This window comes from Ochotona princeps, chromosome 19 (assembly GCF_030435755.1).
Source record: "Ochotona princeps isolate mOchPri1 chromosome 19, mOchPri1.hap1, whole genome shotgun sequence".
NCBI lineage: Eukaryota > Metazoa > Chordata > Mammalia > Lagomorpha > Ochotonidae > Ochotona > Ochotona princeps.
The window spans coordinates 31,992,272-32,018,054 of NC_080850.1; the positions used below are offsets into that span (position 1 = coordinate 31,992,272).

Here is a 25,783-nt window from a genome sequence, read left to right on the forward strand (position 1 = left end):
GGAAGGGGAACAGCCAGGACATGAACTGGTACCCATGTAGGATGCTGGTGCCACAGGGCAGAGGATTAGCTTGATACACCGCTGTGCCAGTCCCCAAAACTGATACCTTCTGAATGAATGTCAAAACAGTATATGAAACTAAAAAAAAAGAAACCCAGAGAAGCCATTTATTTAATCCATAAACAAATTTCCAGAGTGCTTTAGCCAACACTGTTCCAAGGCATTGGAAATATACCTAGGTATAGTGCAGGCATAAAGGCGAATGTAACAAATACTTTATAAAGACTATTTAAAGGGGTAGATATTGTGGACAACAAGGAAGTAGAGCAGGTTGACTCATGGCAGTTCTGAGAGGATGTCTCAGGCATCAGGAACAGTGAGTGCAGGAGCCCTGAGGTGGCATAATGGAGGAGCCCTGAGGAGGCTGGACAAGTGCAGCAATGAGGAGGAGAAGCAGAAGCAAATGCTGTCCTGAAAGAGTTGAGGGAAAGTCAATCATGGAAGGTCTTGAGGGCCATGGGAACAAGAAACACTGGGTATTAGTGGGCATTGCTGAGCTGAAGAGCGCTGTGATCTGCCTTTCTCTTAAAGCAGTCACACCAGGGGCTGCTATTGCAGTCCAGTGTGGTAAACCACTGCCTTCATTTGTTGTGAACATGGGTTCAAGTCCTGCTGCTCAGCTTCTGATCCAGCTCCCTGCTCATGGAGCTGGGAAAGCAGCAGAAGATGCCCTGAGCATTGAGGTCCCTCCTACCCACATGGGAGACCTGGGGAGAGTTCTAAGCTCCTGGCTTTGTCCTGGTCTAGCCTTGCCCATTGTGGCTACTTAAGTAGTGAATCATCAAATGGAAGATCTCTCTTTCTCTCTCTCTCTCTCCCCTTCTCCCTCCCTCCCTCCCTCCCTCCCTCCCTCCTTCCCTCTCAAAAAAATAAATAAATCTTTATAAACTGATCAGTCTTTCTATCCTATCTTATCCTATCCTATCCATCCTATCCATCCTTCCTTCCAGCTGTTATATTGTTGATTAGAGACATTGAACCTGGAGTGGAAACAGAAAACCAGACTGGAGGATAGTGCATGATCCAGACTAGGGACAGTGGTGTCATGGGGGGCTGTGAAATTGTAATCAAAGGCTCATAAAAGTGCCTCATCAAGACACATCCTCCTTGTCCTCCCATACGTGATAGCCTTCTTGTTTTCTGTCTTTAGGGTTTGCCGGCTTTTGTGGGTAGTGTGCAAGTGTCTGCAGAAATTGTGGAACTGGGTTCTTCATCTTTTGCTGCTCATAACTCTTTCTTAAGCCTCAGACAGCAGGGTTGTGATCTCTTAGAGGAAAAAAAAAAAAACAAAACCTACATTCTCTTTTCCCTTTCTAGTCTCTGTATCCAGGGTGAAAAACAAAAATTCAAACAGCTTTTCTACTGGAGATATTTAAAGGATAAAGGATCCTAGGAGTTGTTGGCCCATTCAGTCCTGCTTTGATGTTGACAGTTTTTATTCTTTTGCATCCTAGCATATGTGGGTGAATCTTTAGGTGTCAGGTTTCTATAGGCTTTTGCTTTAGTTGTACATGAAAAGCCAAGATGACTTACCACACCCAGCAGGTACTGAGTGTACCGGAAGCTTGCATGAGCACTGCCTTGGCAAGGTTTCTTTTCTTTTTTTTTTTTTTTTTGGTGCCCTTTGTCCTCTGGTCACCTGGCAGTATCATCCCAAAGGTACCATCCCATTCTGCTTTTACAGTTCACTGGAGAGGGCAAACAGTTCTCAGACATCAGCAGGCTCAGCCTGAGAAACCAGCCCACTTCTGGTGCCAAATTCGCTCTGCCAGCAGCAAGTTGGAAGTATTCTTGCTCACTGGCATTTGAGTAGAAATGTAAGGCCCATGGTTTAGGCCAGCATGTCAGGCGGATGGGTGTGTATCAAGCTATGATTTGAAAAAATCAGCTTGGCTGCTGTTTTCAGCTATAATGGAGAGTTTGGGTAATGTGGTGCTTAGCTTGGGAGGAGATAGGACTTTTCTGGTTTAGAACTTGCCCATTCCATTCCTGTTTCAGATTTACTGAATGGAGGTTCGAGGAGTTGGGCATCAAGAACCCAAGCTGGATCTGCCTCAGGATTCCTCACAGCATATTTAAAATATTAAACAGGGAATGTGAAAGGCAAAACCCTGTGTGTGGAAGACTGTGTGTTGGTTATTTATAAGGAGCAGTCTCCATCTGCCCCACCTGTACTGTGGCAAAGCATTGGCTTCCTTGAAATGGCTCCTTGGTTACTTATTCCTATTTCTCATATTCTCTACTCTCCAGTGGACATGTCAGAATTCCAGTTCTTTCTAATCCTCTGGAGGATGGACACAGCTCCCTTCACCCCCTGCCTAATACACTCCAGCTCTGAAATGCTCTTTGCCTGTCCCACCCTGTTCTAGAGACAGCCTGAGAAATGCTGTTGTGTCTCAAACTACTTCTTTGTGACACTGAAGAGGGCCCAGCTTTGGATGCACAGGGGGCGGAATGCACCTTGTGCTCCCTTCTGCCAGTGAAATAAAAAAGGAGAGAACATCATAAAGAAGCCGAAGTACTTAGATCAATATCAGCATCCGTGTCACACTGATTCAGAGATAAACTGAATCTGGAAAACCTGGGACAAAAAAGAGACCATGTATTTTTTTTAAAGATTTATTTTATTTTTATTACAAAGTCAGATATACAGAGAGGAAGAGAGACAGAGAGGAAGATCTTCCGTCCGATGAGTCGCTCCCCAAGTGAGCGCAACGGCTGGTGCTGTGCCGATCTGAGGCCAGGAACCAGGAACTTCTAGGTTTCCCACATGGGTGCAGGATCCCAAGGCTTTGGGCTGTCCTCAACTGTTTTCCCAGGCCACAAGCAGGGAGTTGGATGGGAAGTGGAGCTGCCAGGACACGAACTGGCACCCATACGGGATCCTGGCACATTCAAGGCAAGGACTTTAGCCGCTAGGCCACTGCGCCAGGCCCTAAATTTATGTATTTTAAAACCAGAGCCGGGTTTATACCAGAAAAGTGCTCTTGTCAGCAAAGCCCCCAATTCTGAGTCTCCCTGGAGAGCCTGACTATGACTCGGTAGCCACCCCTCCTCACCAGGACAATTTGAGTTAGAAAAATCCTAGCCTTGGCCTAGAACCATAAGAAACAGCAGACTCCATGTTATGCATGGCCTGGATTGGCCATTTTTCCAGGTCTGTGGTTCCAAGTGCCCATCTCTTTTGTTGGCCCAGATGCTCCAGATTGCCATTTTAAATCTCACACTGGAGTTTTATCCCAGGAGCATTCTTTTTTCCTGCTCAAATTCATGTTCATGAGTTCACTGATTATTTATTGAGCATCACACTGTAAGCACTGTTCTAGTCATTGGAATTATAACAGTAGATGGACAAAAAAAAACCTGCTCTTGTAGACATCCTATCAAAATATGCAAGAATGACGTTGCAAGTGGTGAAGAATAACAAAACAGGCTTGCCCCAAATTGTTGGTGGAGTCAGATACTGTTCTTTACCTTTCGTTTCTCTGTCAGAGCAGTCTTCCAGTTGGGATGCAGAAATAAACACGTAGGCTGGTGGGAAATGCCCGGAATAATCTGGAGGAGAGGGGTGGGAAACAGTTGTGTTATTGGGGTCTCGCTTTCCAAGTTTTCCTAATAGTTTATAAGGTGTGATCAGCATGTGGATAAGAGGCAGCCTTTGTAAGAACAAAGAATACTTCAAGTGATCCTATTACTATTATATGCAAAAGACTGGATCCAGGACCCTTCTGAGGAAGTTGAGTCTTGTACCAGGATACTCGTGAGTCTTAGGGAATGAGAGGGAGAGATAGGACTCCTGGATTTGGAGCTGAAATAATGTAGACAGATGCTATTTATTACAACTTTATATGATGGAAACATTTGCACTGAGAGTGATTCTTGGTGCAGATTTGGTTATGAATGACCTTAGATTCAGTCAACCTTAGAAGGAAAGGGATGGTACTATTGTTACTCCTTTCCTAGCACTCTTATAGCACTCTATCCCTACCCCCACCTCCTCTGTCAACAGGGGTTCTTTTATAGTCTCAGGCTTCTAATTAAAAATCAGCACTTTTTTTCCCCCATGTCTGTTGCCTCCACTGCCCCCATTGGGATTGGACATCAACAGGAAGCATGGCACCATTTAGTGGTGCTGATGACGAAAGATTCTTTGTTAACAGCTTGTGCATTAGGAGTAAGCTTTGTGACTCATTGTGGTATTAGAATTTTCCAAGACATGTTTGGCATAAGCAAAAACAAGGTGCCATTTCCGCTGATTCCCACGCAGGTGCTTAAAAATCATGTTAGATGAAGTAGGAATTCGCAACTCCAAGGTTATTTCAAAATTTAATTTGTTTTTACATATCCTTTTCTAGTTATTCAGAAAAGCCACTCTTGTGTTGTAGTTGGCTTTTTATTTTGTTTTTGGATAGTCACCAAAAGAACGAGTGTAGGAAGAACTCTCCTTCCTCTGGTGTCCGTGCTGGACTAAGTAGTACCTTTGTTGCAGATGGATAATGCGCAAGACCTGCTTTCCTTTGGAGGCCTTCAGGTGGTGATCAATGGGCTGAACAGCACAGAGCCCCTGGTGAAGGAGTATGCTGCATTTGTGCTGGGGGCTGCTTTTTCCAGGTGAGTACAATGGACCCAGGTCCCATTGGCCAAGATTATTTTGCCTTACTTGCCTTGGAAAGAGATTACACTTAAACTTGTGCATGCTCCATAGTTCAGTTGGATCTTACTGTAGGAAGAATATGATTCTGCCATTATTCCATGTGCATATGAATTTTCACCAGTCTTGTCACTGTCTATGACAATGTTTTCTCATCTTTTGTATATGGACGTTTAATAACACATCTTAGGTCACTTTTATCCAAAGCTAGTCAACAGTAAGACCATCTACAGGTAGTAGAAAACTGACGGTTAATCCCTTTGGCATCTAGTGATGAGTGAATGATGACCCTGACCAAGGAATGCCTTTCCTGGGAATGTGTCTTCCCCTCGCTCTCTTTTACTCAGGATTTTTTTGAAGACTTACTTATTTTTTATGGAAAAGCAAATTTATGGAGATAAGGAGAGATAGATAGATCTCCATCCACTGGTTTACTTCCCAAGAGGCTGCAATAGCTGTAACTGAGCCAGTCTAATCCAATCAGGAAACTAGCCTCTTCCTGGGTCTCCTACATGAGTGCAGGGTTCCAAGATTTGGGGCTATCCTCAGCTGTTTTCCCAGGCCACCAACAGCAACTAGGTAGAACATGGAGCAGTGTAGATGTGAACCAGTGCCTATATGGAATCCCAGCGCATGATAGGAAGGATCAGCCTATTGAACCACTGCATCGTGCCCAGGGCAGTGTGCTAGAAAACTGGCCAGCCAAGAGTTGTTCAGAAGCAACATCTAAAAAGAGTTGTTGCAGAAATAAAGTGGGCATCACATCATCTGATAAAAGGTCAGGGTGCCTTCATGCTGCATTTGATCCATTGGAACTCGATATTTCCACTTTTGTGTGGAATCTGACTTCAGAACATTTGTACCATTAAAACGGGAACAAATACTCTTAATTCCTGTTGCAGGGGCCTGAGTATGGCTGTTTGGCTGATTTGCGTAAAAGTAGGGGTTGTAATGTACCGAGGAGAGGCTATTCTCGGCACACTTTCTAAACTTTGAACAGATTTCCTTTTATCTGCCCTCATCTTTGTTTAATCAGAATCACAGTTTCATGCTTTTTGTAGTAAGTTGAGGGGCAGAGCTGCACAAGCTGGAGGAGTTGTTCTGTGAGGAGAGACAACATTGCAGGCCTGTGCCTTGTCACCATACTGCCTTGATCTGTAGGCCCTTTTGGCCTGTGGTTGTGTCACTAAAGACAAGGCCCTGACCTTCAGGGTGACACCATTTCCTTTGGTCTCACTGTCCAGAACTAGAGTCTACAAGGAAACCCAAGGAGATCTTCTGAGTGCCAATGAAAAGTGGGGTGAATCAGTGACGTTGTCCCTAGCAGCGATGTTCTCAACCTGGGGACACTCAGGCTCTTCTCTTCACAAGGCTTCAGAGACAGAATTTTACTATCTCACTTTTTCATTCCTGAGCAAGAAAAAGCTGAATGAAACAGCGTTAGTCTCTCTGTCCAGACCAATTGTTGATTCCATCATGTTATTTCTCGTTATATTATTTCTGCCTTCAGTGTGAACACATCCATTGCCATTGCTTCTAAAAATGTCTCTTGGCCCAGCGCTGTAGCCTAGTGTCTAAGTCCTTGCCTTGCACATACTGGGATCCCATATGGGCACCAGTACTAATCCCGGCTGCCCACTTCCAATCCAGCTCCCCACTTCCCAGACCAGCTTGTGACCTGTGAAAGCCTTGAGTCTGCACCCACGTGGGAAACCTGGAAGAAGTTCCTGGCTCCTGGCTTCAGATTGGCTCAGCTCCAACCATTGTGGCCACTTGGGGAGTGAATCAACAGACGAAAGATTTTTCTCTCTGTCTTTCCTCCTCTCTGTGTATCTGACTTTCCCATAAAATTTAAAAAAAAATTATCCCTGGAAGGAAACTATAGAATTTTCGTGTCATATCCTAATTAATGGGGATTAGCTAGTGACATGAGAAGCATGCATTAAAAGTGTGTGGAAGACTATAACTTACTCAGGTGCTATGCCAATATTTGTTATTAAGATTTTTCCACAATTGTATTAGCATAAGACTATGTTAAATTTATGCAGCATCGCTAAAACTTAAATAGAGATAAATATAAAATATTGCAATTCAGTGGTTTGATGGCCTACAGACTGCTATATTCAAAATGTTCTAGCTGGGTTTTTGATGGCTCACTGGAGGGTTGTTACAGTGACAGCGTGGTATGGTGCCAGAGCTTTCAGAAGCCAAAGGCAGACTCCCAAACACCATAAAGTGTCAATATTTATGCAGAGAGGAGCTTGGTGCAAGGTAAGACTGTTTCTATGCAGAGAGGCAGGCTTCAGGGCTCTGGTCAGCTCATATTATTTACTCTTGAAGTCCTAAGTATTAGCTCTGCACTTCCCTCACTGTGCCTGTGTACAGGAGTATACACACAGCATGCACATACACACACACAGCAATGAGATGAGCTTGCTCTTTGTCACAAGGACAGTCAAGGAATTATGAGCACCCTGGAATCATGGAATCCCAGGACTGTGGCTATTAGCTAGAGGTCATTCCTCCTGATGGCAAGACTCCTGTTCAGTCAGCATAGACAATTAGGCCACTCACCTGGAGTTAGAAAAGAAGAGTTCGTATCTGTTCTTTCCCATTGCTGTATGTGTGCCAGTGGGCAACCCTTCTAAACCTCACCTTTTTCATTTGTTGGTAGGTAGCGATGATAGGTGCTTTATGTGTGTGCTAAAGTTAAGTGAGTGTCAAGTACCACAGTATCCAGTAAGTTCCTGAAGACAGTGGTGTTACGGTGGTAACTGTATCATCATCACCCTCACCATGAGGTGCCCTTTTTTCTATGAGTTTTCACTCTAAGGAAATGCTTGTTTGCTGTGTTTCTGCAGCACAGATCTTTATCCTTCTCATTTTCTCACCTGTTAAGGTGATTGGATTCTGTCTTGCTGCTTGGTGAGGGGGATTCTTTGCCTGCCTGGGCTAATTGCTCAGTGAGGCTCCACACATATTTTTGTGGAGGAAGAGATCTTTTCCCTGGTGTTAAACATGTAGCAATTATTTCAAGATCTGGAAGAGCAAATTGATATAAATGTAACTGACTTGGGTATTGACTGTTACATGTCATCTGAAATAAAATTTGTTCCTTCAGATCAGTAACAGTATATGTTATCAAACAACACATACCAGTAATTTATTTTTAATATTTATTTTTTACTTACTTAAAAGGCAGAATTACTGAAAGGCTGAAGATCTTTCATTTGCTAGATCATTCGCAAATGGCTATAATGGCTAGGGCTGAACCAGGCCGAAGCAAAGAGCCAGGAGCTTCTCTGGTTCTCATATAGGTGCGAGGGACCCAAGCACTTGGACCGTCTTCTGCTGCATTAACAGTGAGTTGAATTAGAAGTGGAGCATTTGGGACTTGAACTGGTGCCCATATTGAATGCCAGCCCTGAAGGCTGCAGCTTCTGCAGCTTTACCCGCTATTCCTCAGCACCAACCCCGATATTTTGTTTACAAATGAGACTCATAAACTCATCGTTTGCTACTGTTGCCCATGGTAAGGCAGGGCAGCTCTGTATATGCAGGGATGGAGAGGTAATGATTTTAATAGCTACATTTTTTCATTTTTTTAAAAGAAAAAGTCCTTTTTCTCCTTGTTGAAATAAGTTATTTTCCTTTGCCTTTCCATGACCTAGTTTCCACCCACGATGGCACCTGTGTCTGTCTGCAGTCTGCCCTCACAGAATTCTCTGGAGTCCCAGACACATAATTTTTTTTTTCATTAGGAAAGTCTAAGAAAGGCCTTAAGAATTACAAGGCCCAGTGTGTTAGCTTAGCAGATAAAATCCTCAGCTTGCATGCGCCGGGATCCCACATGAGCACCGGTTCTAATCCTGGCTGCCCTGCTTCCCATCTAGCTCCCTGCTTGTGGCTTGGGAAAGCAGGTGAGGATGGCCCAAAGTCTTGGGACCCTGCACCCACGTGGGAAACCCAGAAGAGGCTCCAGGCTCCTGACTTCATTCATATCAGCGCAGTTCTGGCCATTGCAGTCACTTGGGGAGTGAATCATCAGATGAAAGATCCTTCTCTCTGTCTCTCCTCCTCTCTGTATATCTGACTTTTCAATAAAAAAAAAAAAAATGTAGCGACCACACAGTTTTCTGTAGCCTGGTTTTGGTTTTATTTCTCAGCAAGCCAGCTGCTTGTTTTTGTTTTATCTCCCTTGGTATATAAACTTGACCTTTTGGGTGCCGGGAGTTAAACATTAGGAAACGGTGTGCCTGTCCCAGGTAGCACTGGCTTCCATTTTCATGCAATTGCTTCAGCCATTTTCGGCATCCTCCCTCCCTCATTAATAACCCACATTCCTATCTGTGCATGTATAAATTGTACAATTACATATGCTTATAAATGTCCATGTATGCAGTACGTACACAGTTTGTAGGAGGTCGTGGAACTTAGCCTGGAATTAACAAAGATGTGTGCATGCCATTGGTCATGGGGAGATTGTGTTCTCTTCACGTGAATCTCAGCAACAGGATTCTGTTCTGCCCGCTCTTTGCTTGATGTCTGCCTTGGAACTACCGAGGCAGATTTTGGATTATAGACATCCCTTTGTATGGATGTGCTGCCCTCCCCCACCTCATGCTCTCTCACCCGTGCTCTGGTTTCCCAGATTATGCACCTGCCTCTGAGGTTTTACCGATTAATTTAAGCCTTTGGCCATTATCATGTTACATGTACTATTTCTGTCTATTGACTTTCAACTTATAGGGTTTTTCCCCCTCTGCCCATTGATGAGTTACAGTTCTCACCTCTTTTTCTTGGTGGCTTTTGTGAGGTTACTGGGGACCGCATATTCTCAGTTTACACCATGGACCTCATTTTCCATTTTCCCAACATTAATGTAACTGACAACCTTCAGTATCTCTTCTCACTGTCATGTCTCCCCTTGGTTTTTGTCCTCCCTCCTGCTTTCCCCGTCACCATCAGTGTCCTCCCTGTTTTCTGTTTCTCTAGGCTCCCTCCTCGTAGCCTACAGATGTACTCAGGTTAACTCTTCACTGCCCTTGCCCACCACCAACTTTTCCATCTCCTCCAACTTTCCACCCTGTGTTCTCCTTCAAACCTTCCTGAAAAAGTAGATAAAAACAGATATAAATGTGTGCACATGAGCCTTCTGTTAAATACTCAGTATCACTGTTTTGACAGTCTGGTTACTGTCCCCATGAGGCCCAATTTTTAAAATATTCATTTATTCTACTCTGAAGTTAGAGAGAGAGTCAGAGCTGTTCCATCTGCTGGTTCGTTCGACAAACAGCCATGATGGCTAAAGCTGGGCTGTTCTATAGCCTGGATCCAGAAACTTCTTCCATGTCTCCCATGTGAGTGCAAGGGTCCAAGGCTTTGGTCCATTTTCTGCTGCTTTTACAAGACCATCAGCAAGGAGCTGAATCAGAAGCAGAGCAAGTGGGATTTGAACCAGTGCCTGTTTAGCATGCCAGCACTGCCATCAGAGGAGGAGTATGCTATGGCACTTCACTGTTCCCTGCCTAAATATTTTCAGAAGTACTTTGGCATCACTGACTTCTCTGAAGTAGTCAACAGTGCTGGCTGCTACTTTCCCCTGGAAACTTTTCTTCTTGGCTGCAGTGTCATTTGGGTTTAGAATGTCTGAATTAACCTTCATTCTCCTTTTCCTCTGTGGTCACAGTGCCGTCTTACTGACATCTGTGTATAACTAATCCCCATCATTCCTCCAGCCTCCTCCCTTCTCTTTCTTCCCTTTTTCTCCTTCTGAGGGTTCTAATCTATTCCTGTAGTTTTGTATCCTGCCTCGCTCTTGTGTCTGCAGTACAAGCCCACCCTTCTACTGAGATCTCACCCTGCATTTCTGTCAGCAGGTTTGCACCTCAACGCCAGAAGAACCAAGTGGAGTTCATCATTGTCTCCCTCATAAGCCAGCTTTTCCCGCCTACATTCTCTGTATCTGTTATTGGCCCTGTGATTATTGACGCTATCCAACCTTGAAACTTCTGTCTAATATTTAAGGCTTCTTTCTCCCTTTATTTTCTCATTAAGTTAGTGAAAAGTCCTGTGGATTTTTATTTGCACAGTTGCTGTCCACTGAGCAGCAGTTTCCCCTACTCCCCCTACTTTAACGGTTCTCATTATTGTAGGGCAGCGACCTCTCTGAATCTTCTTGTGACTGTCAAGGGGTCTAGCAGTAAATTGAAAGCTCAGGAAATAATAATCGAATGACTTAATGAAAAACAAATGAATAATGGGCGCTGGTGTTGTGCAGTTGGTTAAGCTGCTGCCAGCAATGCAGGTGTCCCAGATAGGCACTGTTTTGAGTCCAACTGCTCCACTTGCGATGCAGAATATGGACCAAAAGTTTAGGTTTTACACACATCCACATTGGAGATCAGATGAAGCTCCTGTCCTCTGGCTTCAGATTGGCCTAGACATGACCATTGTGGTCAGTGAATAGGGAGTGAACCAACAAATGGAACATTTGTCTCTCTGTAGCTCTGCCTTTCAAATAAATTAACTGAAGAAACAAAGGAATAAGTTGATATTCAGAGAATGAATTTTTGTATTTTTTTTCTTTTTTTCCAGATGTGGTGACTGAGTGGAAAGTACTGTTTTTATTATTAATGATGTAATAGTGGATGATTCAGTTACCACACTTTGATCTTTTAAAATCTAAAGCCATGTAAAAGCCATGTAGTCCCATTAGCTGGAGGCCCAGAAAATAGAAGGTTAGAGATTGGGATGAGGTCAGACATTGGAGATGCCAGCATTTAAATAAAAGTTCAAATGTGACCCCTGGGACTAGTCTGACCTCTTGTCTCCAGTTGCTAACTTTTCTACACCCCTCCAGGGGCAAGGACCATGCTCAGACCATTTATATCTTATAAAATTGATTAACATATTAACCAAAATTGGCTTTGGCAATTGGATAGCCCTAGCCCTTAAACTGTGTTCAAAATCTGATGATTTTTTTCAAATAGCAATTAATGACAAATGGCAAATGAACTTTAAGCCTGACCAGCTGCCTCAAGTACTGCAGGAATTGAGACTTCATTTTGGGGAGGGAGGCATCACTTTGGTTAATGAACTTGTCCCTTCATTTCTTCTGAATCCATCTCTGAGATGTGCCTGTACCTCCTCCACATCCTCCATGCGGCTGCTTTCAGATTTTTTCGCTGACTCCATTTTAATTCCTTGCCTGTCTAACCCCAGTCCACAAAGTTTCTTTCTTTATGTTCAACTTAATTATTATTTGTTGTCTGGATTCACAGCTAACTGCTAACACCTCTTTGCTATAGGCCAGTTCTTCCATCCAGTTTTCCAGTAAAATCAAAAACTTATTAAAAGTAGAAACTGGTACTCAAAGACCCTTATTGAAAAGAAACCAATAGCCGTAGACCCTTTATTTTCTCTATTTCTTTGTGTTTGAAAAGTATTTCAATATAATCAAGAATATTGTGCTGTGTTCCCAGGTATATCATTAAATGAAAAATGTAGAAAAAGTATGCACCAAATGTTAGTAATTAAAAGCAATTGAAAGGTAAATGAATATTATGGCGAGAGGAACTTTCCAATAACTCTGCATTACTTGTTTAACAAAATTTTAAGCAGTAAGTAACAAAACAAGCCAAAATGAACTAGGAGGTTTGTATCTAGCAAACAGTAGTTTACATTTCCCTGGACACACTGTTGGTTCAGAGAACCTGAAGGTGCTTGATTAAACATTGAAATTTTCCTTACGTGCTTGATTTCATAGAAAAAGAAACTGTAGCACCACTGCTCTGCACAACTGTTACATTCTTTTATGTGTTGGCCCTTCAAGAAAGGAAGAGAATCCTAAAGCCAAATTTAATCACAAAGGTCAAATCTTTGGAGGCTTGGAACACGGGAGCTGACAGCTGTCTTAGGGACATTGACCATTCCCTAGGAGCAGAGAGCTTTTGCTTCCAACAAGCTTTAAAATGGTGGCTCATGAGGTGAGAATCAAAAAAAAAAAAAAAAAAGAAAATTGTTCATTCGAAAGTGGTTATTATGGCAATTTTGTTTTTAGTTAGGAAAAAAAAATCTCGCCCACAGTACTTTATCCAAGCCAGACTGAGAGTGCATTTGGGATGGCTACCATACCCCTCTGTAGCCTGAAAGTCCCCAAGAGAATTCGTTTAAAATGACCAGAAAAAAAAAAAAAACTGGAAAAAAAAACAGAGATTGGAAACAGTATCACAGATAAGCATTAACATTTCTAGTATTAATATCAAAAAATAGAGAACAAACATAGTTACAAACTTGTAGAAATAGGCATGGAATAGTTTATGGAATTAAGGAAATGCAGGTGTCTTAACTGTATAGAAGAGTGGCCAACCCTGTTCCTGTGAAGAGAAAGACTACCTAAATTAGCCACACTGAGATACTATTGTTCACCTCCCACACCAGCACAAATACAAAGGTTGACAGCATCATCTGTCACTGAAGTAGTGAAATTATAGGATAGCAATCTTATAGAGATCAGAAAATAATAATAATAAAACAAAAAGATAGGGCCTAGCGCATTAGCCTAGTGACTAAAAGTGATTGCTTTACATGTGCTAGGATCCCGTATGGGTGCTGGTTTTAATCCCAGTAGCCCTACTTCCTATCCAGCTTCCTGCCTGTGGCCTGGGAAAGCAGTGGAGGATGGACCAAAGCTTTGGAACCCTGCACTCATGTGGGAGACCCAAAAGAAGCTCCTGGCCTCTGATTGGCTCAGCTCCAATCATTAAGGCTGCTTGGGGAGTGAACCAGCAGATGGAAAATCTTCCCCTCTTTATCTCCTTCTCTCTATATCTGCCTTTCCAATAAAAATTAATAAATCTTTTTTTAAAAAGTAGGGACTGGGAGCATAAGTTCAATTTCAAAGGACACATTGTCTATTGTCAGTTTCCCTTTGAAAAGGAATGCCATCTCTTAAAAAAAAAAAAAGATTTTTTTATTGGAAAGGCAGATTTAGGAAGAGAAGGAGAGACAAAGATCTTCCATTTGATAGTTTACTCCCCAAGTGGCTGAAATGGCCTGAACTAAGCTGATCCAATCTGACACCAGGAGTCAGGAGCTTATTCCAGGTCTCCCACATAAGTGCAGGGTCCCAAGGTCTTGGACCATTTGCTACTGCTTTCCCAGGCCACAAGCAGGGAACTGGATGGGAAGTGGAGCAACTGGGACACAAATCCATGCCCATATGGGATCCCACCACTTGCAAGGTGAGGATTTAGCCATTGAGTCATTGTGCCAGGCCCCAGACTCTTTGTTCAAACTGCATTGATGAAAATTGGAAACAACTTATGTGCCCAAAGTCATTCATGATAGCACTGTTTACCAGCATAAGGCAGGAAACAGCTCGAACATCCGTCAGCACAGAAGTGATAGAAAGAATTACATAATTTCTTCTATAGGGTACAATATTTTAAAAATTGAAATCTTTCAGTGTAATAAAGAATACTGCGATATATCACAAGATACATTATTAAATGAAAAATGTAAAAAAGTATGAAGTAATTGTATAAAAATGCTTACATCTTTAAAAAATAATTGAAAGGTAAATGCTATGAAGAGAGGAACTTGCAATCACACAAATATTTTAAATGCTTAAAATATGTAACACAAATATCTAAAGCAAGACAAAGCAAATCTGTGACATAGACATACAAGGAAAAAATGTTTTGTCTGGTTTCAAGACAAGGACCAAAACCTGCAAAAGAAGCCCAATTGTTCACAGTAGCATCGCTGTTGTTATTCTGAGATTGTTGTATGTGTGGTGAATAAAATGGATGATAATTATGCTGGTCTCTGAAAACCAGGACATTCAGTGTGACAGAAAGAAAGATACTGATTTCAAAACAGAGGCTGGGTTAAATCCTCCATTGTCCTGAAGCTGAATTGGAATCATGGGTATGAAGTCATAATGAGTTTTTTTTTAAAGTATTCATTTTTGTTGAAAGGCAGATCTACAGAGAGGACAGAAAGGTATTCCATCACTGGTTCACTCCCCAAATGACTGCAGTGGTTACAGCTGAACTGATCCGAAGCCAGAAGCCAGAAATTTTCTTCTGGGTCTCCCACATAAGTATAGGGTCCCAAGGCTTTGGGGCATCTTCTACTGCTTTCTAAAGACAGAACCAGGGCCCGGCAGCGTGGTCTAGCGGCTAAAGTCCTCGCCTTGAAAGCCCGGGATCCCATATGGGCGCCGGTTCTAATCCAGGCAGCTCCACTTCCCATCCAGCTCCCTGCTTGTGGCCTGGGAAAGCAGGAGAGGACGGCCCAATGCTTTGGGACCCTGTACCCGCGTGGGAGACCTGGAAGAGGTTCCTAGTCCCGGCATCGGTTTGGCGCGTACCGGCCCGTTGCGGCTCACTTGGGGAGTGAAACATCAGATGGAAGATCTTCCTCTCTATCTCTCCTCCTCTCTGTATATCCGGCTTTTCAGTAATAATAAAATCTTTAAAAAAAAAAAAAAAAAGACAGAACCAGAAAGCTAGGCACTTTAGCTTCAAGTGACCACCGTTCTGCACTTCGGTGGACTGTCCACTTCTATGAGGTCTATTTGTTTTTTTAAGATTCCAAATTAGAGTGAAATCTTACATTACTTGTCTTTCTGTGCCTGGTTTATTTCCATATCAGCAGTGCCTGCAGGTTCATCCATGTTACTGTGCCTGATGGGATTTCCTTCTTTTTTTTATGGTCGAATAGCAATACACTGTGTGCATACATTTTCTTTACCCACTTGTCTGTTGATGGATATTTAGGTTGATTTGCAGATGAAACTTCTAGAACTAATTTAATAACTGCTGTTAGAAATTAAGTAGGCAAAATGATAGTTCAACCATAACCAAGGAATTATTAAAAAAACTGAAATACAAAATTGCAATGAAAATTCATCATGGAGAGTCTAATGGAAACATTAAAAAAGAAAAAGTTGGGACCAGCGTGGTAGCCTAGTGGCTAAAGTCTTCACCTTGCACTCGCCGGGATCCTGTGGATGCCGGTTCTAATCCCTAAACCCTGTGGCCCTGCTTCCCATCCACCTGGCTGTTTTTGGACTGGGAAAGCAGTCAAGGATGGCCCAAAGCCTTGGGACCCTGCACCCACATGGAGACCTAGAAAAGGCTCTGGGGTCCTGGCTTCGTATTGGTGCAGTTTCAGCTGTTGAGGCCACTTGGGGAGTGAATCAATGGATGGAAGATCCTCCTCTCTCCTCCTCTCTATATATCTGAGTTTCCAATAAAAATAAATAATTCTCTAGAAAAAAAAGGAAAACATTATGAAATGTGGAAAACAGAATAATAAGATCTAACATGAATTTTAGAGGGATAAAGAAAATGTGGATGGGCTGTATGTAAAAAGGTTTGGTTACTGTCTTTTTAGAATTGATGAGATGGGACCGGAACATTAGCGTAGTGGTTAAGGTCCTCACCTTGAGCGCTCAGGGATCCCATATGGTCGCTGGTTCTAATCCCGGCTGATGTGCTTCCCATCCTGCTGTCTGTCTGTGGCCTGGGAAAGTGGTTGAGGACGGCCCAAAGCCTTGGGACTCTGCGCCCACGTGGGAGACCCGGAAGAAGCTCCTAGCTCTTGGCTTTGGATTGGTTCAACTCCAGCCGTTGCGGCCACTTGGGGAGTGAACCATCGGACGGAAGGTCTTCCTCTCTGTCTCTTCCTCTCTGTATATCTGACTTTCCAAATAAAAATAAATAAATCTTAAAAAAAGAATTGTTGAGACACATGAATTCTGGTTCTAGAATGTCCTTGAATCTAAGCAGTATGATTAAGAAGTAACCCTTTTCTGCAAAACTGTGAAACCACTGAAAGATAGGCTATAAATGAAGGCTGGAGGGACCAGTGCAATGGCCTGTTGGCTAAATCATCCTCTTGCATGCACTGGGATCCTGTGTGGTGCTGGTTCTTGTTTCAGCTGCTCTATTTCCCTTCCAGCTCCCTGCCTGTGGCCTGGAAAGGCAGTTGAGGATGGGTCCTGCACCTGTGTGCAAGACCTGAAAGTAGTTCCTGGCTTCTGAGCAGCTCAACTCCAGCAGTTGCAGCCACTTTGGGAGTGAACCAGCAGAGGAAAGATCTTTCTCTCTCTCCTTCTCTTTGTATATCTGGCTTTACAATAAAATAAATCTTTTAAAAAGTGGGGTCTAGTGCAGTAGCCTAGTGGCTAAGTAAATCCCTTGCCTTGCATTCATCAGGATTCCATATGAGCACTGGTTCATGTCCTAGCTGCTTGTGGCCTAGGAAAGCAGTAGAGCAAGCCCCAAAGCCTTCGGACTCTGTACCTGCATGGGAGACCCAGAGGAACCTCCTGGCTCCTGGTTTCAGATTGAATCAGCTCACTCAGGCCATTACTGCCACTTGGGGAATGAGCCAGTGGAGAGAAGATTTTTCTGTCTCTCGTTCTGTATGTATATATCCCTTTCCAATAAAAATAAGTAAATCTTTAAAAAGAAAAGAGAAAGAATAAGGCAGGTGTGTTTGTTGTGGTACTGTAGGTTAAACCCTCTGCTTTGGAGACCGACATTCTACATTGAAGTGAGTGTTGGTTTGAATCTTGACTACTTCACTTTCAATCCAGCTTTCTGCTAATGCAGCCCAAGGAGCAGCAGATTAATAGTGGGCCCCTGCCTCTCTAGTGGGAGATCCAACTTTAGTTCTGAGCTATGGCCTGAGGCTGACCCAGACAGACTATTGTGGGCATTTGAGGAGTGAATCCTTGGGTGAAGGATGACTCTTTTCCCTTGTCTGTCTCTTCCTCTCACTCTGTGTTGCTGTGCCTTTAAAACAGATGAAAACAAATGGAATTTTTGAAAAGATAAGTGAAACAAGGCAAAAGAAAGACTGATTAACTGTATCTTTTTAGAGAGGCAAGGATAGGTGAAAGGTGGCTGGCCCTCACTGTGCTGTGCCACATGGCTGTTTGGCCTGAGAACTAGAGGGTCCAATGTCATTTCAGTACTTCTAGGCAACGAGTAGTTTTCCTCATGGTTCCATTGCCTGGGACATTTCATAGTCCCATATACATACCTTTAGTCCAAAATCAAGATATTAAGAAGTTGGAGATGCTGCTGGGTTGCTTGTGAAATGCCTGTCATGGGCTGAGGCAATAGAACTGTGGAGCCTGGTAGGAAGAGGGCCAGATGGGATTCTCTTACTGTTGCCCATATCCTTCCTTCTTTTTGCCCTACTAGACCTGAGTAAGAGATAAGAGCTTTTTTTTTCTCTTCCCCACTTTCTGTTTTTAAAGCCTTATGATTTTGTGCAGAATGATCCTTGCTGTGATGAAATACTGGAATGAGAAAAGAGACCACCTTCTGGCTGACTGAAGGGCTCTGTTGACCCCCTACTCCCCTGGGAAATTGGTGAAAATTATCCTTTCCAAAGAGCTCCTAGGAATATTACTATTGGCAAATGGAAAATGAAGAAACATCTGTCCAAAGGAATTATGAAATTTGGTGTGAAATGTGAGACTTTGTGTTGTAAATGTAGGAGAGCTCCCCCTGCCAGGCCCCCCTTAAGTGCAGACTCTATTACTGACCACTGCTGACAAGGACCTGCGGCTCCCCTCCTTCAGCTTCTTGTTAGAGAGCTTTCTCTGCAGGAGCACAAAGTTAGCCTTTCCCTTTTTGCCCCAGACTACCTGTTGCTGAGGCTGAGTGCATTTAAATGCATTTATGAATTTAACTGGAGACTCTTCTTGGGTGTGGGCCCTGGCTGGCTTCATCCTGGCTCCTGAGGTGCTCGTTTAATGCCCAGAGAGAAAGGCTTCCAGGTTTTGTGGCTGAAGTTCCTCAACCTATTGAGCATTCAAGCTTCTGGAGTTGGGGCATCCCTCAGAGACAGGCTTGTAATTGTATCTAGCTTCAAAGTCCTAAATCACAGGGTTTCCTAGGAAGAAGTGGACCATAAAAAACATGGCTCCTAATCTCTTCCCAGAGTAACTCACTTCATTTACAGCAGAGCATGCTGATGTTCAAATCCTGGGGCACTCTGAAGAACAGCTGAGGTTGTGATGAAAAGCAACTGGGAAAGAGTTCATGGATTTACTTTCAACATAAGCTACAGAGAGGGGCTCATCTGCAGGAGGGAGTCAGGTGTGTGGAACGGTTTGTGCCTCATGACATTATTGAAAGTAACAATGTTTTTTTTGAAGTTTGCATTTCCTTTTTAACCTTATTTTTATGACAGTTCGCTTGTGGAAGTTAGGTATGTTTATTAGAGAATGCTGCTAATCTATTTCATGATTTTTTTTTTTAATTTGAAAGGTAGAGTTGCAGATTGAGAGGGGAGGGAGGAAGTAAGAGAGAGGGTTAGTGGTGGGAGAGAGAGAGAAAGAGAGAGAGTTTGCTGATTCACTCCCCAGATGGCTGCAATGGCCAGGGCCTGGCCAGGCTGAAGCCAGGAGCTTCCTCCAGGTCTTCCAAGTAAATATAGGCACCCAAGCACTTGGGCCATCCTGCACTGCTTTCTCAGGCAGTTGTAGGGAGCCTGATCAGAAGTGGAGCAACCAGTACTTGAGTTGGCACCCATTACACCGGAACACCAGCCCTCATGGTTTCTTTTTTTTATAGTATGCTTAACGAAGTCTTTCTTAGAAAATATGTAATTTTTTCATTTATATTACTTAAAATATAAAATATTTCAAGCATGAAGAGGGAAATCTTTGATTTTTTTAAAGTTTTATTTATTTAAAAGACAGTGATATGCAGAAAAAGATAAATCTTCCACCTGCTGGTTCACTCCCCAAGGCCTTTTACAGCTGGGACTGGGCCAGACTGAAGTCAGCAGCCAGGAACTCCATCTGGGTCTCTGTGTGAAGGGCAGGAACCCAAGCTGAAACATCATTCTGCCTCTAAGGTGCATTAGCAGAAAGCTGTATTAGAAGTGTGGAGGAGCCGTGGCTCAAACGCAGTCTTTGTACAGGATTAAGGTGTTCCATGCAGCAGCTTAAGCTGCTGTGTCACACAGAAGATTGTCTTAGAGAGAACATATGATATTTGCCCTTTGGGGATTGGCTTATTTCACTGAGCATAATAGTCTCCAGTTGGGACCATTTTATTGCAAATGGGAGGATTTTACTCTTTTTCTACTACTTTACCTGCCTCCTTCATATATTAGTTTGTTTTGTTTTACCCCCTAAATGCCTTCAATAGCCAGGATTGGGTCAAGCTGAAGCTTGGAAAGTAGGGCTAGGAATTCATTCCATGTCTCCAACATTGGTGGCAAGGACCCAACCTTTGAGCCGTCACCTGCTGCCCCCCAAGGGCATGCATTGGCAGGAAGCTGGAATCTGGAGGAAGAGGCAAAAATTAAAGGCATACACTCCAATATGGAGTGTAGATATCTTAACTAACATCATATCTGACAGGCCAAACGCCTACTCTTGCTTGTTTATTTTTTTTATTTTATCAGTCGTTTCTTTAGAAAATGATTTGGGGCCCAAGAAGGAGCATTCTTTCTGAGTGGATTGTATTCACTTCTGTCAGGTATCTGAAGGTAATTAACTATATGGGACCATATCAAGTAAACTGCATAGCTTGAAATTTTCCAAACCCTCCAAGGGATGTGCCCTAGGTGTAAAAATATATGAAGGCTTGACCTGGCATGATAGCCTAGTGGCTAAAGCCTTGCCTTGCATTCACCAGGATCCCATATGGCTGCTTCACTTCCCATCCAGCTCCCTGCTAGTGGCCTAGGGAAGTAGTAGAGGACAGCCCAAACCCTTGGGATCCTGCACCCGTGTTACTGATCTGGAAGAAGCTTTTGGCTCCTGGCTCTGGGTCAGCTTAGCTCTGGTCATTGCAGCCACTTGGGAAGCGAACCAGCAGACGGAAGATCTTTCTGACTCTCCTTCTGTCTGTATATCTGCCTTTCCAATGAAAGTATCTCTCTATCTATCTAGATATAAAGGCTGAATTGTGGCTTTAACTTTTCATCTTGTTTTTTCTTTTTTATCTCTTCCCCCTTCTCTTTTTCCTTCTTACTACCTGTGTGATTTACCTGTCACCTAGAACCCAGAAGACTGTTCTTGGGGAAAGTGGTAGGAGAATTTTCCCCTTTAGGTGGCTCCTTAGCTTACACCCTCTTCATCACACAATACTGCCAAAACCGAAACCCTGAATCTTTGGATACTCTAGGCTGAGTTTCCTTTATCAATTTGGTCAGCTCTCTCTTTCCTCTTTCCTTGATGTTTGGTCATTCCTACACTTAACTTCGTTGCTTTTAATACTTATAGAGAGAATTTTTAAAATATTTTTTAAAGATTTATTTATTTTTATTGTAAAGTCAGATAAACAGATAGAAGGAGAGACAGAGAGGAAGATCTTCCGTCTGATGATTCACTCCCCAACTGACCACAATGGCTGGAGTTGCGCTGATTCAAAACCAGGAGCCAGGAGCTCTTCCAGGTCTCCCTTGTGGGTGCAGGGTCCCAAGACTTTGGGCCGTCCTCAACTGCTTTCCCAGGCCACAAGTGGGGAGCTTGATGGGAAGTAGAGCTGCCAGGAACCAGTGCCCTTATGGGATCCTGGCGTGTTCAAGGCAAGAACTTTAGCGGCTAAGCTACCACACCGGGCCCTAAAAGTATTTTCTTAAGCTTGTTTATTTTAAAAATCTAGTTCAATCTGTGGAAATGAGATTTGGTTAATTGACTTAAAAAATATTGCTAACTATCTTACTCAACTGTCTATGTATTTTAATAATTTTTCATTGTATTCTATTTGTACAGTGATAATGCCTGAGAATAATAATACCTTTTTTCTTTCTCACTAATGACATTGATATTTATTCTTTATAAGAATGCTTTGGTCTTTCATGATTATGCATGATGCTAGTATTTTGTGTTTGTGGATATATCCATTTCTGTATGTGTGTTTTTGTGTTAATTAGGTTGGTTTACTAAATATTTTTATACAAATCTTTTTTTTTTTTCCAAGAGCCTCTTTGGTGAAATTTATTTATATATCATATATTACTGAGTCATCTTTACATTTCCATAATTTTCTTGATCACTATATTAGTTATGTATTACCATAATAAATTACTACAGATATAGTGTGTTAGAAATGGCACACTCCTGACCATGCCAGAATTCCTAGGAATCAGGAGTCCAGGCCTGACTTAGCTGAAGTCCAAGGTGTCAGTCATAGCTAGAGTCCAAAATGGGAAGAGTCTCCACCTAAGCTCATGTGGTCATTGACAGAACTCAGTTCTCTGCAGCTTGTTGCATTGGATGTCTTGGTTTCTGGCTGGCCGGAGTCAGCTGTTACTTTTTTCCCATATGGAGATCCCCCTAAGAAGATCTCCACATAGTAGCTTGCTTCTTCAGCATCAGCAGGGAAGTTTCTCAGCAAAACAGATGTAATAGTCCTACGTAGCATGATCACATCCATGTAGCCTTGTTCATCCTGTCACCTTTGCTGTATGCTGGTGGTTACAGAATACAAGACGCACTTCCACAGTCAGGAGGAGGTGATTAGATGATAGAATGTGTCTAATTTTGGTTGAGACTTTGTGAGTTTGACTACAAACAGAAAATGACATAAAGAAAATAAAATTTTGTTTCTCTGTGGTGTGAGCATAAATTGGTTAAGACTGGCAGCTTAGGGCTAGTGTGGCAGCCCTGCTCTGGATAGGCCCTAAGGTCTTGAGTTCTTTCCAGTCGCATCGTAATGTCATCCCTAAAGAATTAATCTGTCCTCATTAACCCACATGGTAGTGTCTACACTGTAGACAGCAGAATGGAAGAAGGGACCTAGGAGAAGAGGCAAAAGCCATTTAAGTCTTCTAAGGGACCAGTGTTTTGGGGCAATGTGTTAGGCCATTGCTTGCAATGGTGGCAGCCTGTATCAGACTGGTAGTTGGAATCCCAGCTACTGTGCTTCCCATCCAGTTTCTTGCTCATGCACCTGGGAAGGTAGTGGAAGATGGCCTAAACACTTAGGTCCCTGATATCCATGTCGGAGACCAGGATGGAGTTCCTGGCTTCTATCTTTAGTGTGGTCCAGACCTGGCTGATAGGCCAATTGGAGAGTGAATGAACAAGTGGAGGCTCACAACTCTTGTGCTCTCACTCTCTCTGTTGCTCTCAGTCACTCTCTTTGCCTTTCTAATATATTGATCTTTAAAAAGATTGAAAGTATCTTAAAATGTATCCTAAAGATGTCAATGGTGCTTCTGCTTACAGTTCATTGATGAAACAGGTCTGTGGCCTGTATCACTACAACAAACTGTTTGAAAGATAAGGGAAGATGTTTCATATACTGGTTCATTCACTGAATGCCCACAACACCCTACCTAAACCAGGCCAAACTTAAGAGCTTGGAATTCACATTGGGTCCCCCATATGAGTGGCAGAGACCCAAGGATGCAAAGCAGCAGGAAGTTGGGTTAGAAGCAGAGGTGTCACTCAAACCCAGGCATTCTTTTTTTTTTTTATTCATTAATTACATTGTATTCTGTGCCCAGGCATTCTTATATGGGATACAGGCCTCTGAATGGGGTGCCTTAACTACCACATTAAACAACTGCTTCTTATAAGGCATGGAGTAAGTAATGATATTCTGACTTTGGAGAAGAAGGCACTTGCCTAAAGGCATTCCCATAAATTATGGGAGGATTACACTTTAATCCCAGAGCTTTGATGTCAAAACTCATGTTCTTTCTATAGTTTGACAAGTTAATGGACTCTCCAAGAAAGAGCCTCTTTTCTGAGGGTCTTGAATGGGGCCCCTTGTGTCTGTCTGCATTAATCACGCAGCTTTCGACTTAGATATTTGGAGATTGTAAGGAATGCTGTGGGAAGGGAGCAGCTTAGATTTATGGATAGACTCTTTTCAGGCTAGGTCCTGTAGGTGAAGTAGCATTCAAGGCAAGGCTTGCTAAGCTCATTCCGTTTCTTCCTTTCTTTCCATGTTCACTTCTGCATGAGGAGCTGTCCTGTAGCACCTGGACATGACCACCAGGTTGGGGCTTGTTAGGAATCTGATATCCACAGGCTGCTTCTACCCCACTGGCAGCAAACCCTGAAAACAGTTCTCATCCTGTTCAGAAATAGCACTTTTTTAAAAAAAGATTTTACATTTTTATTGGAAAGGCAGATATACTGAGAGAAGAATAGACAAAGATCTTCCATCTACTGGTTTACTCCCCAAATGGCTGCAATAGCCAGAGCTGAGCTGATCCAAAGCCAGGAGCTAAGAGATTTTTCCAGGTCTCCAACACAGGCACAGGGTCCCAAAGCTTTGGGGCATCCTCCCAGGTCACAAGCAGGGAGCTGGAAGGGAAGTGGAGCAGCCAATACATGAACCGGAACCCATACTGGATCCTGGGCACATGCAAGGCAAGGATTTAGCCACTAAGCTATCACACTGTGCACCAAAATTAGCACTTTCTTAACCACAACATGTGAGGTTTTTGTTTGTTTTGTTTTGCTGGAAAGTCAGATACAGAGAAGAGAGACATAGAGGAAAATCTTCCATCTGCTGATTGACTTTCCAAACACCCACAATGGCCAGAGCTGAGCCGATACAACCTCAGGAGCCAGGCACCTCCTCTGGGTCTCCCATGTAGGTGCAGGGTCTCAAGGCTTTGAGCCGACCTACTCTGCTTCCACAGACCACAAGCAGGGAGCTGGATGGGAAGTAGAGCTGCCAGAACATGAACAGATGCTCATACAAGATCCCAGTGTGTGCAAGGTGAGGACTTTAGCCGAGCCCAGCATATGAGTTTTCAGCCTCTCCTGTTCTGGTTCATCTTAACCAGTCTAGCTCCTTCTGAAAGGTTTTGTGAGATATTTAAGTCGCAAGGCAATGTATACAGCGTCTTCTGTTGCTTGATTAATGCTTTTGATTGTTTTGCTAATTGAATTTTGATCAGTTTGACATTTTTCTTCTACTAGTTATGGAAGTCCATTATTGAGAGAGAAACATGCATCAAGACTGGAGGAAGGGCACTAAGTGAAAGATGGTAGAAAGCATAGACCCTGTGCCCTGCTAATGGTAGCTTGCCTGGGTAGCGGCCAGGATAGGAGACTTGATGGGGGCAGCTTGGGGCTTTTGCAGAGCGTGGGCTGCATCCCATTATCTCAAAATGTGTGTGTTTAATGAGCAGCACTGAGGAAGAGAGGCCTGCTGTGCTTCAGAAGGATTTCCTCATATTGCACAGCCCTTAATCCTTTTGTCTCAGGGAAATCTCTGAAACTGACTTTCTAGGTTGCTTCCCCACCCGCACTGCATTTCTGCTGCAGACACAACCCTGAGGCTTTAAAGCTCATTTATTTCTATCGCATTTTCTCTGAGCTGGTATTCCACTTTGAATCCATTGTCTTCGTCCCACTGCTACTTAAGCCAGGCTGCAGGGAAAAGGTTGTGGTAGGATCTGGTGCCCAGTCTCCATCTAGTGCCTCCCACCAGTGTGTCAGAAAGCAGTGTCTCAGGCTCCCACTGTCCCTCAGGAGCAGGCATGTGATGGGTCACACTGTGGAGCTTCCCTTTTGTAGAACACCCAGAAAATGGAAAAGGCAGTGAGGACTGAAGCTGTTTTAGAAAGCCCATAGGAGCACGTGTGAAAAATAAAATGAAAACCATCAGGTCAGTTCCCAGGATTCCATCCCATCTCCCCTCACCATCCCCAACCCCATGCAGTTACCTGTGGATTCTTAGTCATTCAGACTTGTGACAGAAGTGGAGACTATGTACTTCTCCCACAGGGTTCTGCTTGGCCTTATATTTGGCATGTAGGGGAGCATCTGGAGGGACTTCTGCCTCTGTCCCAGTCTTTAGAACAAATACTTTTTCACAGCCCTCTCAGGACAGGAGGCTGTTTAGGGTTGATGTTGGTGTGGGCACGGCTATTCAAAGAAAAGCTGAGGCCAAGCAGGAAATGGAGCTAGAGCTGGGGCCTGTGCACAGATCCACTCCCTCACAGAGGCTCTTGTCTTAGAGCTCCAGGGAGAGGGCTGGAGCTGCAGGGAGGCGTTGCAGATCGCTGAGGGCCTCTGCTGAGGATGTGTGACCTGGAGTTCGGAACCAGCTGGCA

At 43.3% G+C, this 25,783-nt stretch overlaps 1 protein-coding gene across 1 annotated transcript in view; it reads left to right on the forward strand.

Annotated features, from left to right (window-relative positions):
- SIL1 (SIL1 nucleotide exchange factor) overlaps positions 1 to 25,783 on the forward strand; it is a 234,699-nt gene that overhangs the window by 173,308 nt on the left and 35,608 nt on the right. The window contains exon 7 of the mRNA XM_058677311.1: positions 4,550 to 4,671. Coding sequence (XP_058533294.1) covers positions 4,550 to 4,671 — 122 coding nt within the window. The remainder of the gene's footprint in view (positions 1 to 4,549; positions 4,672 to 25,783) is intronic.